Source organism: Cyprinodon tularosa, unplaced genomic scaffold (assembly GCF_016077235.1).
Source record: "Cyprinodon tularosa strain WSP-4 unplaced genomic scaffold, ASM1607723v1 ctg447, whole genome shotgun sequence".
NCBI lineage: Eukaryota > Metazoa > Chordata > Actinopteri > Cyprinodontiformes > Cyprinodontidae > Cyprinodon > Cyprinodon tularosa.
The window spans coordinates 446,325-470,559 of record NW_024039171.1 but is presented as its reverse complement, the minus strand read 5'-3'; the positions used below and the strand labels follow the sequence as shown (position 1 = coordinate 470,559).

The 24,235-nt window shown below is 37.9% G+C and overlaps 1 protein-coding gene across 1 annotated transcript in view; it reads left to right on the top strand.

The window, feature by feature from the left end:
* rerg (RAS-like, estrogen-regulated, growth inhibitor) overlaps positions 1 to 24,235 on the top strand; it is a 66,192-nt gene that overhangs the window by 5,347 nt on the left and 36,610 nt on the right. Inside the window, exon 2 of the mRNA XM_038300319.1 lies at positions 15,275 to 15,428. Within this exon, the coding sequence (XP_038156247.1) occupies positions 15,368 to 15,428 (61 nt within the window). The 5' untranslated portion in view covers positions 15,275 to 15,367. The remainder of the gene's footprint in view (positions 1 to 15,274; positions 15,429 to 24,235) is intronic.

The window sequence follows — 24,235 nt, the reverse complement described above, 5'->3', positions numbered from 1 at the left end:
TTTGTCACTTTATTTTGGTCTCTTTAGATCATTCTAGCAATCTTATTTTATTTAATTAGTTAAAGCTGCGTGTGGGCAGCTGTGAGGCTCAGCTGCCTCATCCTTAAGGCCTCATGTGCCGTCAGATCGGATACCTGATCTATTTTCCAACAGCTAACATGTAAACTCCTGTAAAACCTGAAGAGGATTGGCCCTGGACTACAAACCAGGATATGAATATAGTTTTAATTAAGTCCCTTTTTGGTTGAAAAACTGAAATAATGAGCTGATTACCAAACAGCTTAAATCGCTTCTTCACTTAGTAATGCGTTTGCCTCTGAATAAATTTATGCAGCATGGATTCCAGCAATGAGTACAAGTATGTGCTTTATTTTACTATAAAATGAGGTCTGCTCCATTTTAACTATATTTTAACAAGTAGTTAATGATTAGTTTTGAATAAAATTCTCAACTCCTCCATTAGTCCACCACCAGTTAAAAAAAAACATTGTTTTTATGCTTCTTATAAGATCAGACCATAGTTTTCTCTGTAGAGTTGATGTCTGAATCGTTTCCTGATCTCTGAACCAATCAATGATGAGGATCTTAAAGCTTCTCTATCCTGACCTGGTGAGAACATGCTTCATCATGCTGGTAAACAAAACAAAAAATCATAAAAACATAAAATTGGGTGTTCATTGCTTATTTATGTGGGATCTTTTTGTGGGAGTAAGTTATCTTCTTGGAAGCGATAGAGTCCTGCATAGTGATTGGACATGAATGATTCACTTTTAGCACAACATGTGACTCATGGTTGGGCTCATCTCTTCTTCTGCACAGAAATAATCAGATTTTACAGAGAAATAAAACCGGATCAGTCTGAATAAATTCACTGATCCACCAACCTGAACTTTCCTGAGTTTTATTCTGGCTTTGCAAGCTCTGCCCCGGCGTGAAAAGGTCCCATTTATCATCTAATTTTTATTTTAGTTTGTATTTATACTTTTAAGCTCCAGATCCTGGGAAGTTGATGTTTAGTTCTTAGATGAATAAATTCCCAGAGTTTGTTTTACTGTTTTCAGCCTTAGCTGCACTCATGTTTATATGCTGTGCTGTAAAACAAACCAAGCTTCACCTGCCGTGTCTGGTTAGTCTGAGACTGGCCCACAGTAGAGTCAGGTTTATGGAAGCTCGTCTCTGGCCTGGATGGAGCTGCTATTAACTGGATACTGATCACCTTATCGACACATGGAGGGTTGGAAACAAGGGTTTCCCCAGAAATGGGTTTGCTTCTTTTCTTAACGCCGTCTATTTGAACCGTTTTTTTAAAATAAAATCATGTTTCTCTTTTGATTTTACAGAAAATTAATTCTAGTTTGACCATAAAGGAGATGGAAAATCCTGCTGTGAGGTTTAGCTTCAGCCTGAAGCAGCGATGGGTTCATGATAGAGAGACACAGACAGACAGAGAGAGAGAGAGACTATAAAAGGCGAATACTGAGGAAGAGTGATGAAGACTTTGCTGCGTCTTCCTCATCGTTTCCTCTGAGGTGATTCCCTGCTGCAGCACAGTGACAGCCACACTTTCTCTTTCTCATTGCAGATGCATTAAATATGGAGTTAAGTTTGCTCCATTATTTTACAAGCAAAGAACATATTGTTTAAATGGAAATTTAAAAAAGAATTATAATCCAAAAATAAGATTTTAGAAGGTTTTGAGAGCTGCTGTTTAGTTTGATTTCTTTTTTTAATTTAAAAATGTTTTTTTTCTTCAAAGTTTTGTTTTTACACATTTTATATTTTCAATTCTTATTTTTTCTATTTTTTTTTATGAATTGCATTCTTTTTAAATTATATTTATTAATGTTTCCTTCACTTCTGGCTTCTGCTTTAGTGAGGACAGAAGCTTCATTGGTCAGGTTGGAGTGTTGGTCTGGAATATGATCTGAAAAAAGCAATTTGAGTGGAATGCAATTTGTAAAGCTAAATGAGAAAAAGGCGAAATTTGAAAAAATAAATCTGTTAAAAAAACGTTTGTAAAAAATAAATATTGGGGAAAAAAATAAAAATAAAACCTAACAAAACAGTTTAACAGAATTTTCAAACTTTCATTTCTGGATTCTGGATTGCATTTTTTTCAGTAACATTTTTTATTTACTTGCAGCAATAATGGAACAAATCTGACCCCATAAAACTGAACTTTTCAAGCTAAAACTATAAAACAGTATGGTTAAAAATACTAATATTTACAGAGAAGCAGGAACAAATATTAGAATCATTTTTTGCTCTGGTCTGAAGATTTAATTCTTAACATTTTTTGCTAGCTGCTGTGGAGTGTTCAAATTAGATTAGATTAGAGAATTAGATAAGCTTTATTGATCTCACAGTGGAGAAATTCACTGGTCACATATCACTGGTTCATCTCAACGGACGTCCAATCTTTCTGTATTTATATTTTAAAAAGTGATAAAATCCCACATATAACACAAAAACAAATATTTAATTAAAAAATTATCCACAAAATGTGTTTTTCAGTTTGAAGGTTTTTGCAGAGTCCTTTTTTACCCAAACTAATGCCATATAAAGCTGCAAAAACCTGCAAGCTAATGCCATACTGTATATTACTGCAAAAAGAAACAAACTAATGCCATATATTACTGCAAAAAGAAAGAAACTAATGCCATATAGTACTGCAAAAAGCTGCAAGCTAATGCCATATAAAGCTGCAAAAAGATGCAAGCTAATGCCATATATTACTGCAAAAAGAAGCAAACTAATGCCATATCTTACTGCAAAAAGAAACAAACTAATGCCAAATAGTACTGCAAAAAGCTGCAAGCTAATGCCATATAAAGATGCAAAAAGCTGCAAGCTAATGCCATATAATACTGCAAGAAGCTGCAAGCTAGTGCAATATAACGCTGCAAGAAGCTGCCAGCTAATGCCATATAATACTGCAGAAAGCTGCAAGCTAATGCCATATAATACTGCAAAAAGCTGCAAACTAATGCCATATAAAGCTGCAAAAAGATGCAAGCTAATGCCATATCTTACTGCAAAAAGAAACAAACTAATGCCAAATAGTACTGCAAAAAGCTGCAAGCTAATGCCATATAAAGCTGCAAAAAGCTGCAAGCTAATGCCATATAATACTGCAAGAAGCTGCAAGCTAGTGCAATATAACGCTGCAAGAAGCTGCCAGCTAATGCCATATAATACTGCAGAAAGCTGCAAGCTAATGCCATATAATACTGCAAAAAGCTGCAAACTAATGCCATATAAAGCTGCAAAAAGATGCAAGCTAATGCCATATATTACTGCAAAAAGAAACAGACTAATGCCATATATTACTGCAAAAAGAAACAAACTAATGCCATATAGTACTGCAAAAAGGTGCAAGCTAATGCCATATAAAGCTGCAAAAAGCTGCAAACCAAAGCAATATAATGTTGCAAAAAGCTGGAAGCTAGAGCCATATACTACTGCAAAAAGCTGGAAGCTAATGCCATATACTACAGCTAAAAGCTGCAAACTGATGCCATATAAAGCTGAAAAAAGCTGCAAGCTAATGCAATATAAGGCTGCAAAAAGTTGCAATCTAATGCCATATAATACTGCAAAAAGCTGCAAGCTGATGCCATATTAAGCTGCAAAAAGCTGCAAACTAATGCAATATAATACTGCAAAAAGCTGCAAATTAAGGCCATATAATACTGCAAAAAGCTGCAAGCTAATGCCATATATTACTGCAAAAAGCTGCAATCTAATGCCATATAATACTGCAAAAAGCTGCAAGCTAATGCCATATAATACTGCAAAAAGCTGCAAACTAATGCAATATAATACTGCAAAAAGCTGCAAATTAAGGCCATATAATACTGCAAAAAGCTGCAAACTAATGCCATATATTACTGCAAAAAGCTGCAAACAAATGCAAAATAATACTGCAAAAAGCTACAAGCTAATGCCATATATTACTGCAAAAGCTGCAAACTAATGCAAAATAATACCGCAAAAAGCTGCAATGCCATATAATGCTGCAAAAAGCTGCAAGCTAATGCCATATTAAGCTGCAAAAAGCTGCAAGCTAATGCCATATAATACTGCAAAAAGCTGCAAACTAATGCAATATAATACTGAAAAAAGCTGCAAATTAAGGCCATATAATACTGCAAAAAGCTGCAAACTAATTCCATATATTACTGCAAAAAGCTGCAAACAAATGCAAAATAATACTGCAAAAAGCTGCAAACTAATGCCATATAATACTGCAAAAAGCTGCAAACTAATGCCATATAATACTGCAAAAAGCTTCAAAAAGCTGAAAGCTCATGCCATTTAAGGCTGCAAAAAGCTGCAAACTAATGCCACATAAGGCTGCAAAAATCTGCAAACTAATGCAATATAATACTGCAAAAAGCTGCAAAGTAATGCCATATAAGGCTGCAAAAAGCTGCAAACTAATGCAATATAATACTGCGAAAAGCTGCAAATCAAGGCCATATAATACTGCAAAAAGCTGCAAGCTAATGCCATATGCTGCTGCAAAAAGCTAAAAACTAATGCCATATAATACTGCAAAAAGCTGCAAGCTAATGCTATATAAGGCTGCAAAAAGCTGCAAAGTAATGCCATATAAGGCTGCAAAAAGCTGCAAGCTCATGCCATATACTGCTGCAAAAGCTGCAAACTAATGCCATATAATACTGCAAAAAGCTGCAAGCTAATGCCATATAAAGCTGCAAAAGGCTGCAAACCAATACAATATAATACTGCAAAAAGCTGGAAACTAATGCAATATAATACTGTAAAAATCTGCAAATCAAGGCCATATAATACTGCAAAAAGCTGCAAGCTCATGCCATATAAGGCTGCAAAAAGCTGCAAACTAATGCCATGTAATGCTGCAAAAAGCTGCAAACTAATGCCATATAATACTGCAAAAAGCTGCAAGCTAATCCCATACAAAGCTGCAAAAAGTTGCAAGCTATTGCCACATACTGCTGCAAAAAGCTAAAAACTAATTCCATATAATATTGCAAAAAGCTGCAAGCTAATGCCATATAAAGCTGCAAAAGGCTGCCAGCTAATGCCATATAATACTGCAGAAAGCTGCAAGCTAATGCCATATAATACTGCAAAAAGCTGCAAACTAATGCCATATAAAGCTGCAAAAAGATGCAAGCTAATGCCATATATTACTGCAAAAAGAAACAGACTAATGCCATATATTACTGCAAAAAGAAACAAACTAATGCCATATAGTACTGCAAAAAGGTGCAAGCTAATGCCATATAAAGCTGCAAAAAGCTGCAAACCAAAGCAATATAATGTTGCAAAAAGCTGGAAGCTAGAGCCATATACTACTGCAAAAAGCTGGAAGCTAATGCCATATACTACAGCTAAAAGCTGCAAACTGATGCCATATAAAGCTGAAAAAAGCTGCAAGCTAATGCAATATAAGGCTGCAAAAAGTTGCAATCTAATGCCATATAATACTGCAAAAAGCTGCAAGCTGATGCCATATTAAGCTGCAAAAAGCTGCAAACTAATGCAATATAATACTGCAAAAAGCTGCAAATTAAGGCCATATAATACTGCAAAAAGCTGCAAGCTAATGCCATATGCTGCTGCAAAAAGCTAAAAACTAATGCCATATAATACTGCAAAAAGCTGCAAGCTAATGCTATATAAGGCTGCAAAAAGCTGCAAAGTAATGCCATATAAGGCTGCAAAAAGCTGCAAGCTCATGCCATATACTGCTGCAAAAGCTGCAAACTAATGCCATATAATACTGCAAAAAGCTGCAAGCTAATGCCATATAAAGCTGCAAAAGGCTGCAAACCAATACAATATAATACTGCAAAAAGCTGGAAACTAATGCAATATAATACTGTAAAAATCTGCAAATCAAGGCCATATAATACTGCAAAAAGCTGCAAGCTCATGCCATATAAGGCTGCAAAAAGCTGCAAACTAATGCCATGTAATGCTGCAAAAAGCTGCAAACTAATGCCATATAATACTGCAAAAAGCTGCAAGCTAATGCCATACAAAGCTGCAAAAAGTTGCAAGCTATTGCCACATACTGCTGCAAAAAGCTAAAAACTAATTCCATATAATATTGCAAAAAGCTGCAAGCTAATGCCATATAAAGCTGCAAAAGGCTGCCAGCTAATGCCATATAATACTGCAGAAAGCTGCAAGCTAATGCCATATAATACTGCAAAAAGCTGCAAACTAATGCCATATAAAGCTGCAAAAAGATGCAAGCTAATGCCATATATTACTGCAAAAAGAAACAGACTAATGCCATATATTACTGCAAAAAGAAACAAACTAATGCCATATAGTACTGCAAAAAGGTGCAAGCTAATGCCATATAAAGCTGCAAAAAGCTGCAAACCAAAGCAATATAATGTTGCAAAAAGCTGGAAGCTAGAGCCATATACTACTGCAAAAAGCTGGAAGCTAATGCCATATACTACAGCTAAAAGCTGCAAACTGATGCCATATAAAGCTGAAAAAAGCTGCAAGCTAATGCAATATAAGGCTGCAAAAAGTTGCAATCTAATGCCATATAATACTGCAAAAAGCTGCAAGCTAATGCCATATTAAGCTGCAAAAAGCTGCAAACTAATGCAATATAATACTGCAAAAAGCTGCAAATTAAGGCCATATAATACTGCAAAAAGCTGCAAGCTAATGCCATATATTACTGCAAAAAGCTGCAATCTAATGCCATATAATACTGCAAAAAGCTGCAAGCTAATGCCATATTAAGCTGCAAAAAGCTGCAAGCTAATGCCATATAATACTGCAAAAAGCTGCAAACTAATGCAATATAATACTGCAAAAAGCTGCAAATTAAGGCCATATAATACTGCAAAAAGCTGCAAACTAATGCCATATATTACTGCAAAAAGCTGCAAACAAATGCAAAATAATACTGCAAAAAGCTACAAGCTAATGCCATATATTACTGCAAAAAGCTGCAAACTAATGCAAAATAATACCGCAAAAAGCTGCAATGCCATATAATGCTGCAAAAAGCTGCAAGCTAATGCCATATTAAGCTGCAAAAAGCTGCAAGCTAATGCCATATAATACTGCAAAAAGCTGCAAACTAATGCAATATAATACTGAAAAAAGCTGCAAGTTAAGGCCATATAATACTGCAAAAAGCTGCAAACTAATTCCATATATTACTGCAAAAAGCTGCAAACAAATGCAAAATAATACTGCAAAAAGCTGCAAACTAATGCCATATAATACTGCAAAAAGCTGCAAACTAATGCCATATAATACTGCAAAAAGCTGCAAACTAATGCCATATAATACTGCAAAAAGCTTCAAAAAGCTGAAAGCTCATGCCATTTAAGGCTGCAAAAAGCTGCAAACTAATGCCACATAAGGCTGCAAAAATCTGCAAACTAATGCAATATAATACTGCAAAAAGCTGCAAAGTAATGCCATATAAGGCTGCAAAAAGCTGCAAACTAATGCAATATAATACTGCAAAAAGCTGCAAATCAAGGCCATATAATACTGCAAAAAGCTGCAAGCTAATGCCATATGCTGCTGCAAAAAGCTAAAAACTAATGCCATATAATACTGCAAAAAGCTGCAAGCTAATGCTATATAAGGCTGCAAAAAGCTGCAAAGTAATGCCATATAAGGCTGCAAAAAGCTGCAAGCTCATGCCATATACTGCTGCAAAAGCTGCAAACTAATGCCATATAATACTGCAAAAAGCTGCAAGCTAATGCCATATAAAGCTGCAAAAGGCTGCAAACCAATACAATATAATACTGCAAAAAGCTGGAAACTAATGCAATATAATACTGTAAAAATCTGCAAATCAAGGCCATATAATACTGCAAAAAGCTGCAAGCTCATGCCATATAAGGCTGCAAAAAGCTGCAAACTAATGCCATGTAATGCTGCAAAAAGCTGCAAACTAATGCCATATAATACTGCAAAAAGCTGCAAGCTAATGCCATACAAAGCTGCAAAAAGTTGCAAGCTATTGCCACATACTGCTGCAAAAAGCTAAAAACTAATTCCATATAATACTGCAAAAAGCTGCAAGCTAATGCCATATAAAGCTGCAAAAGGCTGCAAGCTAATGCCATATAAAGCTGCAAAAAGCTGCAAGCTATTGCCACATACTGCTGCAAAAAGCTAAAAACTAATGCCATATAATACTGCAAAAAGCTGCAAGCTAATGCCATATAAGGCTGCAAAAAGCTGCAAGCTAATGCCATATAAAGCTGCAAAAAGCTGCAAGCTATTGCCACATACTGCTGCAAAAAGCTAAAAACTAATGCCATATAATACTGCAAAAAGCTGCAAGCTAATGCCATATAATACTGCAAAAAGCTGCAAGCTAATGCCATATAAAGCTGCAAAAGGCTGCAAGCTAATGCAATGTAATACTGCAAGAAGATGCAAATCAAGGCCATGTAATACTGCAAAACGCTGCAAAGTAATGCCACATAAGGCTGCAAAAAGCTGCAAACTAATGCAATATAATACTGCAAAAAGCTGGAAACTAATGCAATATAATACTGCAAAAAGCTGCAAGCTAATGCCATATAAAGCTGCAAAGGCTGCAAGCTAATGCCATATAAGGCTGCAAAAAGCTGCAAGCTAATGCCATATAAAGCTGCAAAAAGCTGCAAGCTAATGCCATATAAGGCTGCAAAAAGCTGCAAGATAATGCCATATAATGCTGCAAAAAGCTGCAAACTAATGCCATATAATACTGCAAAAAGCTGCAAGCTAATGCCATATACTGCTGCAAAAAGCTGCAAACTATTGCCATATAATGGAAAAGCTCCAGACCCGATACCAGACCGATACCAAATAACAATACTGCATTTTTACTACTTGACAATATTGAATACTAAAAAAAAGGTTTGTGAAATTTAAAACTTTAAATCTTATTTTCTTAATGTTAATCTTAATGAATATTTTATTTTTCTCTTAATGTTTCTTTGATGCTAATTTCTCTAAAATGTCGCCTTTAGTGATCAGAAAGATTCATAAAAACAAAAATTCCGTTAATTAAATACAATACTTAATACTTTGAATTTACAGACATTTTTGTTAGTTTTTATTAAATTGTACAAGTTTTTTTTTTACTTTTTTGTTTATTAATGTTATTTTGATTTTTCAGTGTTGTTAAATAAATGTCAGATATCCATTTGTTGAGTTATATAAAAACATGTAGAATCTTTGAGGAAGTCCTAATTTCTTCTCATATCTATAAAAGGAGTATAAAGGTTGATTGATCGTTTATAACCACATTCAGCTGCTTTCTCAGGCTCTCATGTTTTCTCATCATTGTAAATGACAGACCTCCACCTAGCCTGTAAAACATGACGCAGCATGAGGGTGCCGGATCTGTGCATGATTGTAAGTCTGGATTAAAGCAGCAGATTAACCTTACTGTTTTCTTAGGTTTTATTTTTTTATTTCATGTATCAAAAAATAAATAATTTCCCTTTTTTTTCACAGATTTTATATTTTCAATAAAAAAAAAAAACTTGTTCAGAGTGGGTTTAACAAATGGCATTCATTTTAAATTGTGTAGTACTTTATTATATGGGAGTAGTATTTGATGGGCTCCCTTCAGAATATTGAGACTTTTAAAAGTATATTGAGTTTTCACAAGTAGAATAATAAATCCTGCGTTTTAAAACACTTTTCTAGAAGTTAGAGGATCAACTTCGCCTTTTTACTCCAATAAAGGTGTAAAAGTATCATTTTTATAACTACTTAAAGTATAAAAGTCAAAGTAATGCAGGAAAAACTGTTAAGGCCAGAAGCTTTACTGCTTTACCCTATTAAAGGAACATTTTTCTATAATTCTGGATGATAACTTCCTTAGACTTTATTTTCTTAGTTTTAGAACTAATTTTCATCATCTTGGAAAAACTATTTATTTTTGGGATTTTGGTGATAAATGGGTTGGGGCAGCACCGAGTCCAACCACAAACAAATAAATGGTCTGGATGAAGCTAATAATTTTGATGGGAATTCCCCCCGTCACACCTAGAAGATATTACTGCACACCTCTGCATTTAGGATCCACCAATAATCAGTCCGAGCTCCAAATACATCATTAAGTATCGTTGTAATGCGACAAAAAGGGAGAAACCGCACTTGGAGTCCAAACCCAAAGCAGTTTAGCTCAGAGGTTCTTAAAAACGGGCGCCGAGATCCAAATCACTAGGGAGTCCTGATCCGATATTGATATTGGATATCGCTCTGTTATCGGACTAAATCATCCTGCATACAAACTCTCCCATATGAGCGTTGTCATGGAAACACTTTTGTTTAAAGTTATAAGTCACCTATTTAACAATAAATGGGTGATTTACTGTTGACTATTATTTTCCTCTCACACTTCGAGTTCTAAAAGAAGCATATAGAGTGATGTATTTATACGTGTTTTTAGCAGAGATGGGAAGTAACGAAGTACAACTACTTCGTTACTGTACTCAAGTAGATTTTTCTGATATTTTTACTTTACTACTTATTTTTATGGCGACTTTTTACTTCTACTCCTTACATTTTTACACAAATATCTGTACTTTCTACTCCTTACATTGTAAAAATTGGCTCGTTACTTTAGTTTTGAATCATTTCAATGGAGTTACTGTTATTATTTTTCACGACATCAATACCAAATTCAATCTAATTGGATGGGAATCTACGTTGCATTTGACGCACCACTACAAGATGAATCGACAGATTCGGCGGTATTCATTGGCGGCAAATCATTGCAGCTTGGTGGCGGTGGCGTTAGCATAGTAGCATGGACGACGAGATGATTGAAAATGAACACAACGGAGATCTAGTCCTATTGGCAGACATCCATTTAAAATGTAGGCAACGGCATGAAAAAAGTGGTTTCTACTTTTACTTTTATACTTTAAGTAAATTTACAAGCCTGTACTTTGTTACTTTTACTTGAGTAAAGAAGTTTAATCAGTACTTCCACTTTTACCAGAGTACTTTTTAACACAAGTATCTGTACTTTTACTCAAGTACGGAAAGTGAGTACTTTTGCCATCTCTGGTTTTTAGCGGATCAAAAGTTCGTTCTATTCTTATTTTGAGATAATAGACTGAAATTTAGACCAAGGGTGTCTTTAAAACAAAACAACAGGGAATGATTTAAACGTTAAAAGATTTTTTGGATGGACATGATTTCAGGATCCCTGTCGGCTCACTAGTTGCTAATAAAGTTAAAAACAGTAGAGCAATGGCAATGGTGCTAAAAATGCATTGATGTGGAAGTTCATAGCATTAAATATAAGAACGCTACAAACCAGGAATTGATCCCGCTTTGATAGGGAGTAATAGAGCTGAAACAGATCTAAGCTAACCAGATTCTGCACGGTGTGTTATGGTTCTGTCACTAAAGGACGCCTCGTCCAGAGAGCCGACAAAGCTCAGCGAAACAGCAGCGACTTTTCTTGATTTGTGGTTTTCAGGTCAGGATCATGTGTTCTCACAATGACTGATGTCACCGCTTCAGCGTTATTTGAAAACACAGAGTATTCGGGTCTGCAGTTCCTCAGTCTGAGCCGCTCGCTTCTAACACAGAGATCCTTGTTCTGCAACAGGAAGTTAACTGTTTGACTGTAGGTTTAGTTTGGTTACGTGTCAAAGGTCATTTATTAATGCATGCTGTGATCCTTAAAATAATAAATTAGGGAAACAAATGATTACCAGGAATTATTACCCAGATGGCTCTCAGTCTTTACTAATAATAATAAATACCTGCCTGGTGAGATACGGTATTAAAGAACTACAGATGAAGGAAGGAATTAATTTACGGAAATCATCAAACAGCAGCCAAACACGAACACGGGAAAAATGATTTAACTTCACTAATATGCAAGAAGTTATTCACAAAATACTTCAGTTTCTGGTTGTGGCTAAATTACTCTCTAAAAATGAAAGGAAAAAGAAAAACTAGTAAACTGAAAATAGATATTATAAAGGTACAAATAAAATAATCTAATAAGCAGGGATTCTACAATGCCAGAAACAGCCATGGTTTGTTTTAAGGATTCAAAAAGAGTTCAAATTAAATTAAATCTAACAAGCAGATGCTAAGTTTACAAACAGGTAGTTTAAAATAAAAAGGCAGTAGGGGAAAAAAAGATGGAAGAGACTCTGTGAGCGATTAGGTGTCAGTTATTTTAGCTGATGATAGAAATCCAGACCACACAGGTTCTAGACTCAAACAGCAACACCTTAAATGGTCGATTTTCTGGGTCAGAGAGACTTTTAGCTGGAAGGCTGTTTTTTTTCCAAGCCCATTAGTTTTCCTCTGGAGTCGTCTTTATATTGATTTCTACTCAGACGTCCATCACTGTTTGTTTTTCTTATGAATCAAAGCCAGATAAGCAAGCAGGAGGAAATCAGGCTGAGTTCAGGACAGAAGTTCTGATTCAATCATCTGGTGAAAACGCTTCACAGCAGCTTGTTTTCTCAAACACAAAATGCACTCAGGTGTTCTAAAAGGGTTGCTTTCTGCCTTTAAAGGCCAATTTAAACTCCATCATCATCATGAGGCTTCGTCTTCTGCTCCGTCCCATAAACGTTCTTCCAAAAGCAGACGGATAACATTTCTCTGTCAGTATCGGTTCAGTTGAACATCAGAAGCTTTAGTTTCGTATTTTAATGGTACAGTAAAAATTAACATTTTAATATGATTAAAAAGCAAGCGTGTAACTAAGTGGTGAAAGTTGGAGGGGGCGCTTTAAGGGTGGGGGCTGATGGACCTACTGTTACTCCACCCGATGCTTTCCTATTGTTGAACACAAGAGAACCACAATACACTGATATTTATAGATGTTAGAGAGATGCCTTTTAGTTCATTTATATATATATATATATATATATATATATATATAACCCAAAATCATGAATGTATAAAAAAAAATAACAAATAACAGCCGATTCTGATGCCAAAATCGATAAATCATGCATCCCTAGAATTTACAATTTCTATATGCCGCATTTTAAAGATAGCATTTTTTTTTTCTTGTAAACTTTCTGGTAAACTTGGAGATATATTGTATTGCATGTTGCATATTCCAGTAAATCTGCAGCTCTCCCTACTTCTCTCTCTGTGCTCTGTTTAGAAGGATTTATGAACCTCTTTAATAGTAGAATGATGCCAGAAACTACATTTCTAGATTCGTAGAAGCTCTGCAGTCTGCAAGCTTTTATAGTAAAGAAGAACACAACATTTAAAATATTATACAGCTTGAATAAACTTACAAGCTGCTGCTGAAAAAGCTCCGTATGTCTAAAGAACAGATTTTGATTGATTGATTGAACATATATAGAAGTAGCTGCTGGTTAAATTCACAGAGTGCTGCTGTGTGTCTCTCCTCCAACCACGTAGCTACTGAAAAAACCTGCGCTGGAGAATAGTTTACATCTTTGAGTATTCATATGAGGACTTTTTATTTTCCTTACTCCTACAGATCATGATCTGCAGGAGTAAGGAAGATAAATCTACTGAGTTTCCAGATTTTCTGCTGGCAAATACTGTGCTGGGTGTTACAAACAAAACCAAGTATCTTGGGCACATCATCACAGAAAATCTGTCAGACGATGATGATATTTGCAGACAATGAATATGCTCAAGCTAACACCCTTGCTCGTAAATTCGGTTCATGTACTGATAAAGTCAAAGTGGAACTGTTTAATGCATATTGTACCTCTCTGTACACTGCTCACCTGTGGACTACCTATAGAAAAGTCAACCTGCAAAGGCTGCAGGTGGCCTATAATGATGCTATGCGGTTACTGTTGTAACGTCCAAGATGGTCCAGTGCAAGTGAGATGTTTGTCACAGCAAGAGTTAATACCCTACAAGCTGTTCTACGAAAGTTAATGTATAAGTTTATTTGTAGGTTAAATGCATCTGAAAACGACATTATTTTGTCACTTACTGATACCACAGGTAGTGCAATCCGATATCAGTCTAAGCTGTGGAGACACTGGTATTCCTGTCTTCTTAAAGACATCGATAATGGTACTTGTATTGTGTTTTTATCATCAACTATTTTTTATTTTATTTTTATGTATGTATTTATTGGACCATGAGTCCGGAATAAAGTTTATCTATCTATCTATCTATTCATTGCACGCCTGCACTTTGGGCAGAGTTTTTACTTCATAGAAAAGTGCTTACTTCTATTTTCATGCATGGATCTCTCTCCTCCATGCTGTTTTGATATTAACATATTTATGCCACCTAGAGTCAGAAAACCAGCGTATGATGCTCATTGAATGTAACCAAAGTTGAGAGCCTTTGTGATTATATTGCCAAATGTAATTGATCATCCAGACCAACTAGGAACCAATTGCTTTTCAATATTAATAAAAGCAAAAAGCTAATCGTAATGTCAGTATTAGGATGATGTCTCACAGGTTTATTAAGAGCAGTGGGCCCTCCATTACTTACAACATTACATTCAGCATCATAAAACCTCTGTCGAAGGATTGTTGTACTTCTTTACTGTTCTGCATAGTTATGGGAAAGAAAAAAAACTCTACTTTGGCTGCTGGGACATTATAAACAACACATCCAATGTGGTTTTATGTGGATAAAGAACCTAAATTAAACCAAAGGTGTTGCCTCCATCCTTTACTGATGTCAGCAGTGATTCCCACAGGAGAAAATCTGCATTTCCTTGATGTGGCTGTGTTGGAAGCTTTCCTCACCGTGCTCATTGTTCTGCTTTCACACAGAGTCACGGTGCTTCAGGAATAAAACGTTTTATTAGCTAAATGACAAAAGGAGGTTTCACCCTGATATTTTGGTCAAGTCCAGGAATAAAAAAGGACCAATCATCTCCTAGCTGGAAGCCCAAAGCACAATTGGATAATCAAATCCGTCTCCTAGAAACCATTTTCTCTTGACGGTGAAACGTTCAGAGAGATGAAAGTTGGCTCGATTCATTTATCAAGGCTTTAGTCGAACAGTGAAAAACCAACCAAGTAATCTTTATATCATCGTTATTAAATGATAATTTACTGTATGTTGTAATTTGTTATCTGTTAGGAAGAATAAAACAAAGTAAGTCCCTTTAAAATATAACCCTGAACTAGATATTGGCTAAAAAGGGAGGGAAAAGCACAAGAATATATTTATTGCCGTAAGGATCTGCTACTTTTCCGATAAAGTTGTTCAAGAATTAATTCTTTCATGTCGGGGAATTAAAGTTGCCCTTCTTTTCATCAACTTGTCTCCTCAGTGAGCGTTTCCTCCTGCACGCATCAGAGGATGGTTGGCTGAACTCTGAGCTCACTCACCGCCTCGCTGAGCTTTGCTGGTCGCAGCTGCTGCCATGGCTAAAAGCCCCGAGGTGAAGCTCGCCGTCTTCGGCAAAGCGGGGGTGGGCAAGTCAGGTGAGCTGCTGTCCGTCTGCGTCTGTCTGGGTAGATGTTGTGTTTTCTCTGCATGTACTGGTTTTAAAACGCAGGCTTGAATCATTTTAGTGCTTAGAGGAAGCAAGTGAATCAATTCATTCAAATCAAATTTAAAAATATTTTATTTAATACTGGAATTCATAGCTTTTTTTGAACAAGTTGTAGATTTGGATAATCTGCAGCTGTCTGTCTGACATTGGAACCGGAGAATCCTCTGACCGAAGACATTCTAGCTGTGTCCAATCGGCCGCCCTAACGCCTTTTTAGATGAGCGTCCGAGCATCTAGTGGATGAAAAAGTAGTGGACTGGAAATTTTCTACAATGCACCTTGAAAAGTAGTGAACATCCATGGTCACTAGACAAGAAAATATATCTTTACAAGAGCTTTGCAGGCTGCTGTCGGGTAGTGACAGTTGCAAGAATAACAAAGTTGGCTACGTGATCAGTGGCGCCACCAGGGGGTGGCAAGGAGTGGCCATGGCCACCCACAGGCCGCCCTACGTCACATCAGTTTAGCATTTCCTCCCATTCTGCACAGTAGAGACTGACACGGGAGTGGATTTTCCCTCCTGTCCCAACCCACTCCCACAGAAAAAGATTGTGTCCCGTCCCGATCCCGGGCCAGAGTAGAAATCTAAATCCTGTCCTGTCCCACTCCTGGTGAAATTACACCCACTCCCATCCCGCAACCATTCAGAATGACTCCCGCTCCTGCACCACTCCCATTCTTGTTGTTTTTGAGCGCGGGTGAAAAACTCAGAGCGGAAGGACTGTTGGTTTTTGGGTCGTATAGTTTTTTTGACTCGCATTATAGTGTAGGCTTGTCGCTACCCGATCCGTACCATCAGCTCATTTGCGCCTGCACGAACAGAATAACTTCCGGGTCGCCAAAAAATAATGTAATTACGGTACTGAAAAAACTTTATTTATATCCTTAAATAATTAAAGAATACTAAACTACATCGTAAAGACAATATTGAAGACTTTTCTGGAAGAAATGGATGCTTTATAAATTCAATCCATTGTATTGCTTGACGTTATTTTTTCTGGAATAAAAATCCAATATTTCGGGAAATGTTCCCTTATCAATGAAAAACTGCAGGTCACGAAAGGTAGCAAATGAATCCATTGTGGGATCAGTACTGCTGGAGTGCATAGTTAAGTACAGAGTAAATCAAATATTTAAACAAATTTAAATATATACGCTGTGTGACGTATATTTGCGCATGCTCAGAGAAGTCAAAGTAACTATCACAAGGCGATTGAACTTTATGTATTTCTGTTTTTTTATTTTTAGAAAATGCAATATTGACGAAAATACAAAGATATACAAAAAGAAACCCATGCCTCTAAAAAATACAGAGAATAAAAAAGTAAGAAAAAGGAAATATTTCCACCATAAGTTATTCTGTTTGCGCACGCGCAAATGAGCTGATGGTACGGATCGTGCTTCCGGTACGGATCGGGTAATGACATGGCTTCAAGGGAAAAAAAACTACAAAATGGCGGAGCTAGCACTGGATTTTTTTCTTTCTATTTTTTGGCATTGATCCTAGTTTTTTTTTGTTACTATTGGTTTGCTCCCGCTCCCGTCTGCTCCCGTTAATGTTTAATCCTGTACCGTCCCAATCACGTGATCGTTACTAATACTGACTCCAATCCCACGGGAATCCCGTGGGATTCCCGAAAAAATGTCAGTCTTTAATGCACAGCCAGCGATGTAACGTTAAAAATCACACAATATCTGAGGAGGCGTTACTGAAGTCTTTCTGGTTTCTACAGGCAGCTTTTCCACTATAGGAGATTCAAACCCTGAAATTATGGCTTTTAGTTTCAGTGGCCACCCCAAGATTTTTAGTGGCCTGATCTGCCCCCCCATTAAATGTTTCTAGAGGCGCCACTGGACGTGACCAACAGGGAGCAAAAAGCAGTGACCATCGGTCTGATCATTCAATTAACTGAGTTGACCATATCGTCCCTGTTCTATATAGTGATGGAGGGATTTAGGTTGGAGACAGTCTTCCATAGAGGTGGGCGGGGCTAACTTTGATCCTGCTAACGTCTCCCTCAGCTACCATCACGTTAGACCACCTCAAACTCCTTGTTAGCTTATTATAGATATTTCGGACCAAAGTAACCAGAGGTATACAGGCTGGAGTATTGAAAGAAATTTCAATACTTTTTACAATTATTACCCAATTTTTCAGCAATAATGTTCATTTTAGAGTAAAAGAAAACCAGGAAGAAGCTTTTATCTTGCTCAGTGAAAAGCAGCCAATTGGTCTTCAGGGTTGCTATGGTTGCTGAATCTGGATAATTTACATAAATAAATTAGTTTTATTCTAATCTAGAGTTTCAGGTCCAATATTTGTCTTCCAGCTCATTCTACAGTTTAGTCTGCCTCATTAAAGTGGACAGTGTTGTTTATCATCTCCCTCATACCCAGTATGTTTATTTAGTCATTATTACAGTAGGTGGTTGTTTACCGTCCCCATATAAACGCCTTCACTCCCACAGGTCATTTTCAATTGCTTTCAGCATTCCTCCATAAGCTGAGGCAGCGCAGCATCAGCCGGCGCTCTGTAACGCACACCGTATGTTTCCTGGCAGCTGCAAAGACAGATCGCCTCGCCGTTCAAATGGGATAACAGAAAACATGCTTCTGGATTCCTTCCATGTCGAAGGAGGCTATTAAAATGTCAGAGGAGGTCAGTTGAAGTGCAGCGTGATTGCTGAGCAGAGAGGCTGTAAAACACCGCCATCATGGCTGACACCGACTCACAGGAAAGGTGAAGATGCTTGAACTCCGGATTGTAACTTTTGTTCACAATCAAAGACGCCCCCAAATCAGTCCAGTTTGTTCCCCACAAACATGTCAGTCATCGGAACAGCCTGATCTTCCCTGATCCTGGATCCACAGCATGGAGACATGATGGAAGGAGGGAGGAAAATATCAGCTCCTCTATAAACAGCTTATTCCTTAATGAAAAAAAAAAGAAAATATCTCGGGCTGTTTAGATGGGCTGATTTATACCCGTCCTCCATTTTACCATCCATCATCCCAGACATATTTTTATGACATCCCAGTTATTCAGCAAATGAAGAAGAAAGATGAGGAGATTAAAATCATCTGCAGATCGTCTGAAAGCACCAGATCATAAAGTATCATGGACACAGCTGTTCTAATCACACAGTAACCTGCTGATTACCGTGTCGCTTCTCGGATTTAAATTAGCACTTGGCCATTTTCTCTTCAGGCTCCCCCTACAGGACCTTTTGAAAACAGCGTCGAGCCCCACAGCTACAGGGCTGAACTCTAACTGGCTGCTTGAAGGAGTAAAGTATTGTTCCTTATCTAATGTGAACTAGTCCACAGAAGCATTTTCACCAAAAAAAAGCATTACTTTATTCAAGCTCGTTATCTTTTCTTTTAGGAGGGTTAGCCTCTCCGTGTTTTGTAGCAGGACAGTGATGCAGTGGATTTTGTTCCGTTAGTTTCACAAGAACAAGTTCTTCTGATAGAAATAGCTTAAAAAAAAAACAAAACTGCAAGACAGAAATTAAACTTTGCAGCACTGTTGTCTTGCAGCCAGAACGTTCTGGGTTCGATTCCCTGTCTGAGGTCTTTCTGCATGGAGTTTGCATGTTCTCCCTGAGCATGCCTGGGTTCTCTCCAGGTACTCCTGCTTCCTCCCACAGTCCAAAAACATGACTGTTAGGTTAATTCTCCTTAGGTGTGAGTGTGAATGGTTGTTTGACCTGTTGGACTGGACACATGTCCAGGGTGGACCCCCCGCTCTCTGTCCATGGTGGACCCGGCCCCTCTGTCCAGGGTGGACCCTGCCTTTCACCCATTGACAGCTGGAGATAGTTCTGTCACGGTCGCATGGGCTGTTGGTGTCTAAGTTAGGGAAGATGGATGGAAACAAAAATTATTTACAATCTTGTAAAACAAAACAAAAATTAAAAAGAAATGTAGGTTTTAGTTTTAAACGGGCCCATTAACAAGACACTGGCCTTTGCTGGTTGTGAACTTCACAATGAACCTTCTCCCTAGTTTTCATTCAGCTTCTGGGACTTTGACTTACAAATTAAATTTTACAATATTTATATTTGAAAAAAATAATTGGGTTAAAAATAATTATTTGAAAAAAAAAAAAAAAAAAAAAAAAAAAAAAAAAAAAAGAGTAAACTCTCTGCAGTTAAAACCTTTTTTGATGAAGAAGTTTTTCAGTTTTTCAGTTTTTCTGTTCTGGATGTTTGTTTATTTTTTTTATTTAATCTCCATTTACGAGATTTTCTTGCAATGGGATAAAATTCCCTCCCTAATCTGTGTGACACAGCAGTGCTGCCTGGAAGCATCCATCGCAGCGTCCTTCTGTTGGCAGGAGGTCATCCGTCTGGAAGTTTGTACCAGATTTAAAGCGCGGTGATAAGCAATCATCTCATAATCCTGACTCCATTTGATTCAACAAAATCAATCCATCAGCAGAATCTGTGAAAAACATCATGCTAATGATGACTAGCTGCTGATTGGCTGGTATTAAAAACAGTGTCTGCATTTAGAGCCAACCTGCAGAATAAATTATGTCAGCGCCATTTGTGGGGTTTCACCTTTGGGAAATCCCACATCTCCGATGAATGGTGCAGATTTTTAGGCACAATGGTTGCACAAACCCAGCTGAATGATCTGGAAGGTCAGAAGGCAGCTAAACCTGGCAGAGCAAATTGTGTGATGCAATAACACAGAAGGATCTCTAATGAGGGTTCTGGGTTGTTCCTGAAATATGATCCAATAGGAGCCGTTTGCACAGTCTGGTTTCCTCCTAGTTTAGAGCAAACGGCTGCATTTTCCTTTAAGTTAAATACAAATTAGGAAAATAAGTTACTGATCATCCTGAGGTTTGTAATTTAAATAGTTTTACACATATTCCCATCTTCTTATGAATGTAATAGAAACATTTTAACATTGTAAAAAAATAACTTTTCAGATCAAAAGTAATAAGTTCATCCTGTAATGGCTAACACCAGCTTTAGGTTAAAAAAAAAACAATAGGAACGGATTAAAATAGCTGTGAGGGACTGCTGAGGGAAAACAGGGCTTCATGTGACTGTTTCAGGTTGATTAGTTTCCATTTAATGTGATTCAGTTAAGTTCATATATTGCATCAGTTCACAACACTGGAAAGAGACAATTCAATCTGATCATCTAGTATATTTTTCTTTATTGTAGATATTGCATCGTGTTGTCGACTCAACACCAATTCCTGTCCACTATAACGGCATTAATGCAGTTATGGTGTAAATGAAAAGCTTGTTTAAAACAGGAAGAGAACCAGGCTTAGTGTGAGCAGCCATCTGCTGAGGCTGCTGGGGTTCAAGGACAGACATGCAGGAATAGAAGAGAAACAAAAGAACCCATCTATAAATACTTTCTAGGTTAGAGAAGGTAATGGTGAACAAGCTCTATAAGTGGTTCTGTTTGGGAAAGAAATATTGAAGATGAGCTATAAGCCTGTTTTTATGCCAAAGGAACACTAGAGAGCACATACAGTTAGGCTCCTGCCCAGAGGTGGGGACTCGAGTTTGTGACTCATACTCGAGTCGCACTTAAATCGCATATTTAATGATTTCAGACTTGACTTAGACTTGCAATTGAAGGACTTCAGACTCATCCGAGACTCGCAATTTCTGACTTGTGAACAATATATATATTTTTTAAGCGCTTTTTGTTTTACTAACTTGACTGATCGTCGCTCGCCTTACCCGCACACAGCAGAGGTAAAAAATAAAATAAAATAAAAAAGGCAGAGGGGCTGTCAAACAATCATGTAGCACTGACGTAGCTGACCAGTTCAAGAGGAAGATTATTCCATAGATTTAAATTTAAGCTATACCATCTCAGTGAAGGAGATGAAAACACAAGGAGAATCAAGCAAGCATGCAGATAGACTTGAGACTCGACTTGGACTTGCAAAAAATGACTTGTGAACATGTCTGCTCCTGCCACACCTTGCTGATTTATCCAGCATCTGCCTGACGTCCCAGAATCTCCTAAATCGCTGGCATCAATGCACTTTCTATGGATTTTTTCTATTCTGGGCGTAAACATGGAGTATTCATAACGAGTCCAGAACTTCTGTCTGACAACAGCCTAACTTCTGCCCAATGCACGGTAGAGTCCTGCAGGGGTCGAGTTTTACCAACCCGCACCCGCCCGAACCCGTTAGGGTGACTACCGAACCCGACCCGTCACCCGTGGATATCTTCAATTCAAATCCGAACCCGACCCGTTGACATTTAACCCGCAACCCGACCCGTTAACACATCAAGTAATAGGCTATAGTACGCTGCGCTGCAGAACAGCGCCATTAACACTGCAGCAGACATGTATGCACTGACTGTGGCCTTTTTGGAGGGAAGCCCACACTGCCGGCAGGGCTTTAAGCTACAACAAGGGTGACCCCAGTGCCTGATTAATATAACATTTCTGATGTCCATAACAATAAACACGCATAAAAAAAAAAAAAAATCACCAAAAACCCGCCCGCACTAAAAAAATGTCCGCCCGACCCCGCGTACCCGTTTATTTTTCTTTTTGTATTTTTCATCCGGAAAAAGAGCATTTTAGCTGGTGACCCGTCGGGTCACCCAGGAAATGATGCACAAGCCGGTGTCCTGAGGGGGGCAGCAATGATCGTGGTATTAACCTAGCTGCTGTTTACCACCCGCCCCCAAAAAAAGAAGAAAGCAAAAGAAAGATTGTTTTTGGTGGCAGCTGATTGAGCGTCATGCCTGCTAGGAAATTTGTTGGTGGTGGGCGTGAACGCAAGGAGGATCCATCACTCACCTTCTGGCTCACCCTATGATGGGGTGAAGTATGATGAAATTTGGAGCATGCTCAAAATTTCATGTCGTAGTCGCCGTATGTCGACGTGTGCCAGCGTGCTTCAGCATGCTCATAACTTATACCAAACGTACCCAACTTATCCAACCTGTGACAGCCTTTTTGCCAGATTTTCCGTATGTCAGGAATACAGTGGTCTAAATCGTTAAGGTGCGACAGGGGCTTTGCTCAGTAAAAGCTGAGCCCATAGCTAGGTCTAGGAAAGAAACTAAACACAGAAGGTGTATATATGGGAGATAGAACAAATACTGGGCTAATCAGCTGATAGGGAGCAGGTGTGGATAGAAGCACCTAGAAGGGAGCTAAGGGAAAGGAGACTGGCTCAAAAGACCGGCAACAGAGACTAACTTAAAAATGCAACACTGCTCAAATATAACTAGAAAACAACTAGAATGACATAAATTAAAGTTTAACTGAAAGCTCAAAAAGAAAACTCATGACAAAGCCCTGATCTATAATCGAAGGCGTTGACAGCAACTGATAGGATGGAGTCACAGCTAAAAACAAAAAAACAGATCAGATGAAGCTACTATGACAAAAGGCAAAGAGAACATCAAGTTATATACTGCATAATTGGAGAATAGAGACAGAATGAAGCAGAATGATAAAAAGGGGTCCCCATGTCCTCCAGCAGTCTAAGCCGATAGCAGCATTACTGTAGAGATAGATCAGGATAACCTGAGCCACTCTAACTATAAGCTCACAGCAGCAGACTCTGACAAAGTGACAAAGTCTATAAAATGGTCACATTTTTGGTGTCTCTTCCTTTCAGCAAGCTAGCTAAGCCAATCAGAGGCAGAATGTTTCTATACTTGTCTCCCTATTTTCAAAAAGGTCACTCAGCTGAGCATCATGTATTTAAATAAAAACAACAACCTCACATTTATTCATGATAGAATACCAGAACAGCTTCATCCATCTTTCTTTTTCAGCTGCTGCTGTTTGGAATCAGACGCTAACCTTTTACTGTGGTTAATGTGTGGTGGATAAATTAAACTATTTACTGCAGCAGATCCAGCTCTGCTGTCTCCTCCTCTTCTCTCTCCCTTTGTCCTTTTCACAAAGAAAAGTGAAATCCAGCAGAATGATGCTTCATGGAGCTCTGATGATCGCTTCAACTATAATCTACCCTCTTCTAAACATAGATCTATGATGGAAGCCGCAGATGCTAATGTGTCGGTTTGTCCTGAGTCAGTAAATTACACTCCCACTTCATGAACAATGTAGCAGGGAGGGAAAACAAAACCCCCATTTTAGAAAGATTTATGTGTTGTTTGGCTACTCTGCTGGAGGCAGAACTGTGTTTTCTAGACTTTTCATCTGTCGTAAGTACGATCTTATGTTGATTATGATGTAAACAAACAGGAAGGTCGGCTCTGCTTTCTACCTTCTTTAAACTCTTAGAGAAAAGCAACAGAACTAAAGGTTATTGTTACATTTAGGTGCTTCTCACCAGAACTAACCGGCCTGTTAATGAACCTTTCATCATTAGGAACCTCTGTGGCGCCAGTGGTTCCTGTTTTATTTGGACTTAACGGTGTTTGTGGGAGATCATCCCTAATCATCGGCTTCGTATCTACAGGGTGTTTCCGTCTTGCTGGGGTTTTCCAGGCCAACTGTGATGTTCTGACCCAGACTCCTGCAGAGCTCCAGTGCACTAATAGAGAGCAGAGTGCATTAGCTGCAGTGTGGATGTTCTGGCACTTTGCTGATTTCTCTTTATTGACTCAGCCGTGGAAACATGAGCAGAGGTGGAAAAAAAGAAACATTTAACCCATTAGGATTCATCTAACTCTACCTGGAGATAAAGGACTCGCAGACTTCTGCTGTGTCATGCTTTAGTGCGGGAAACTATTATTAGCATCAGTAAAGCAGTAA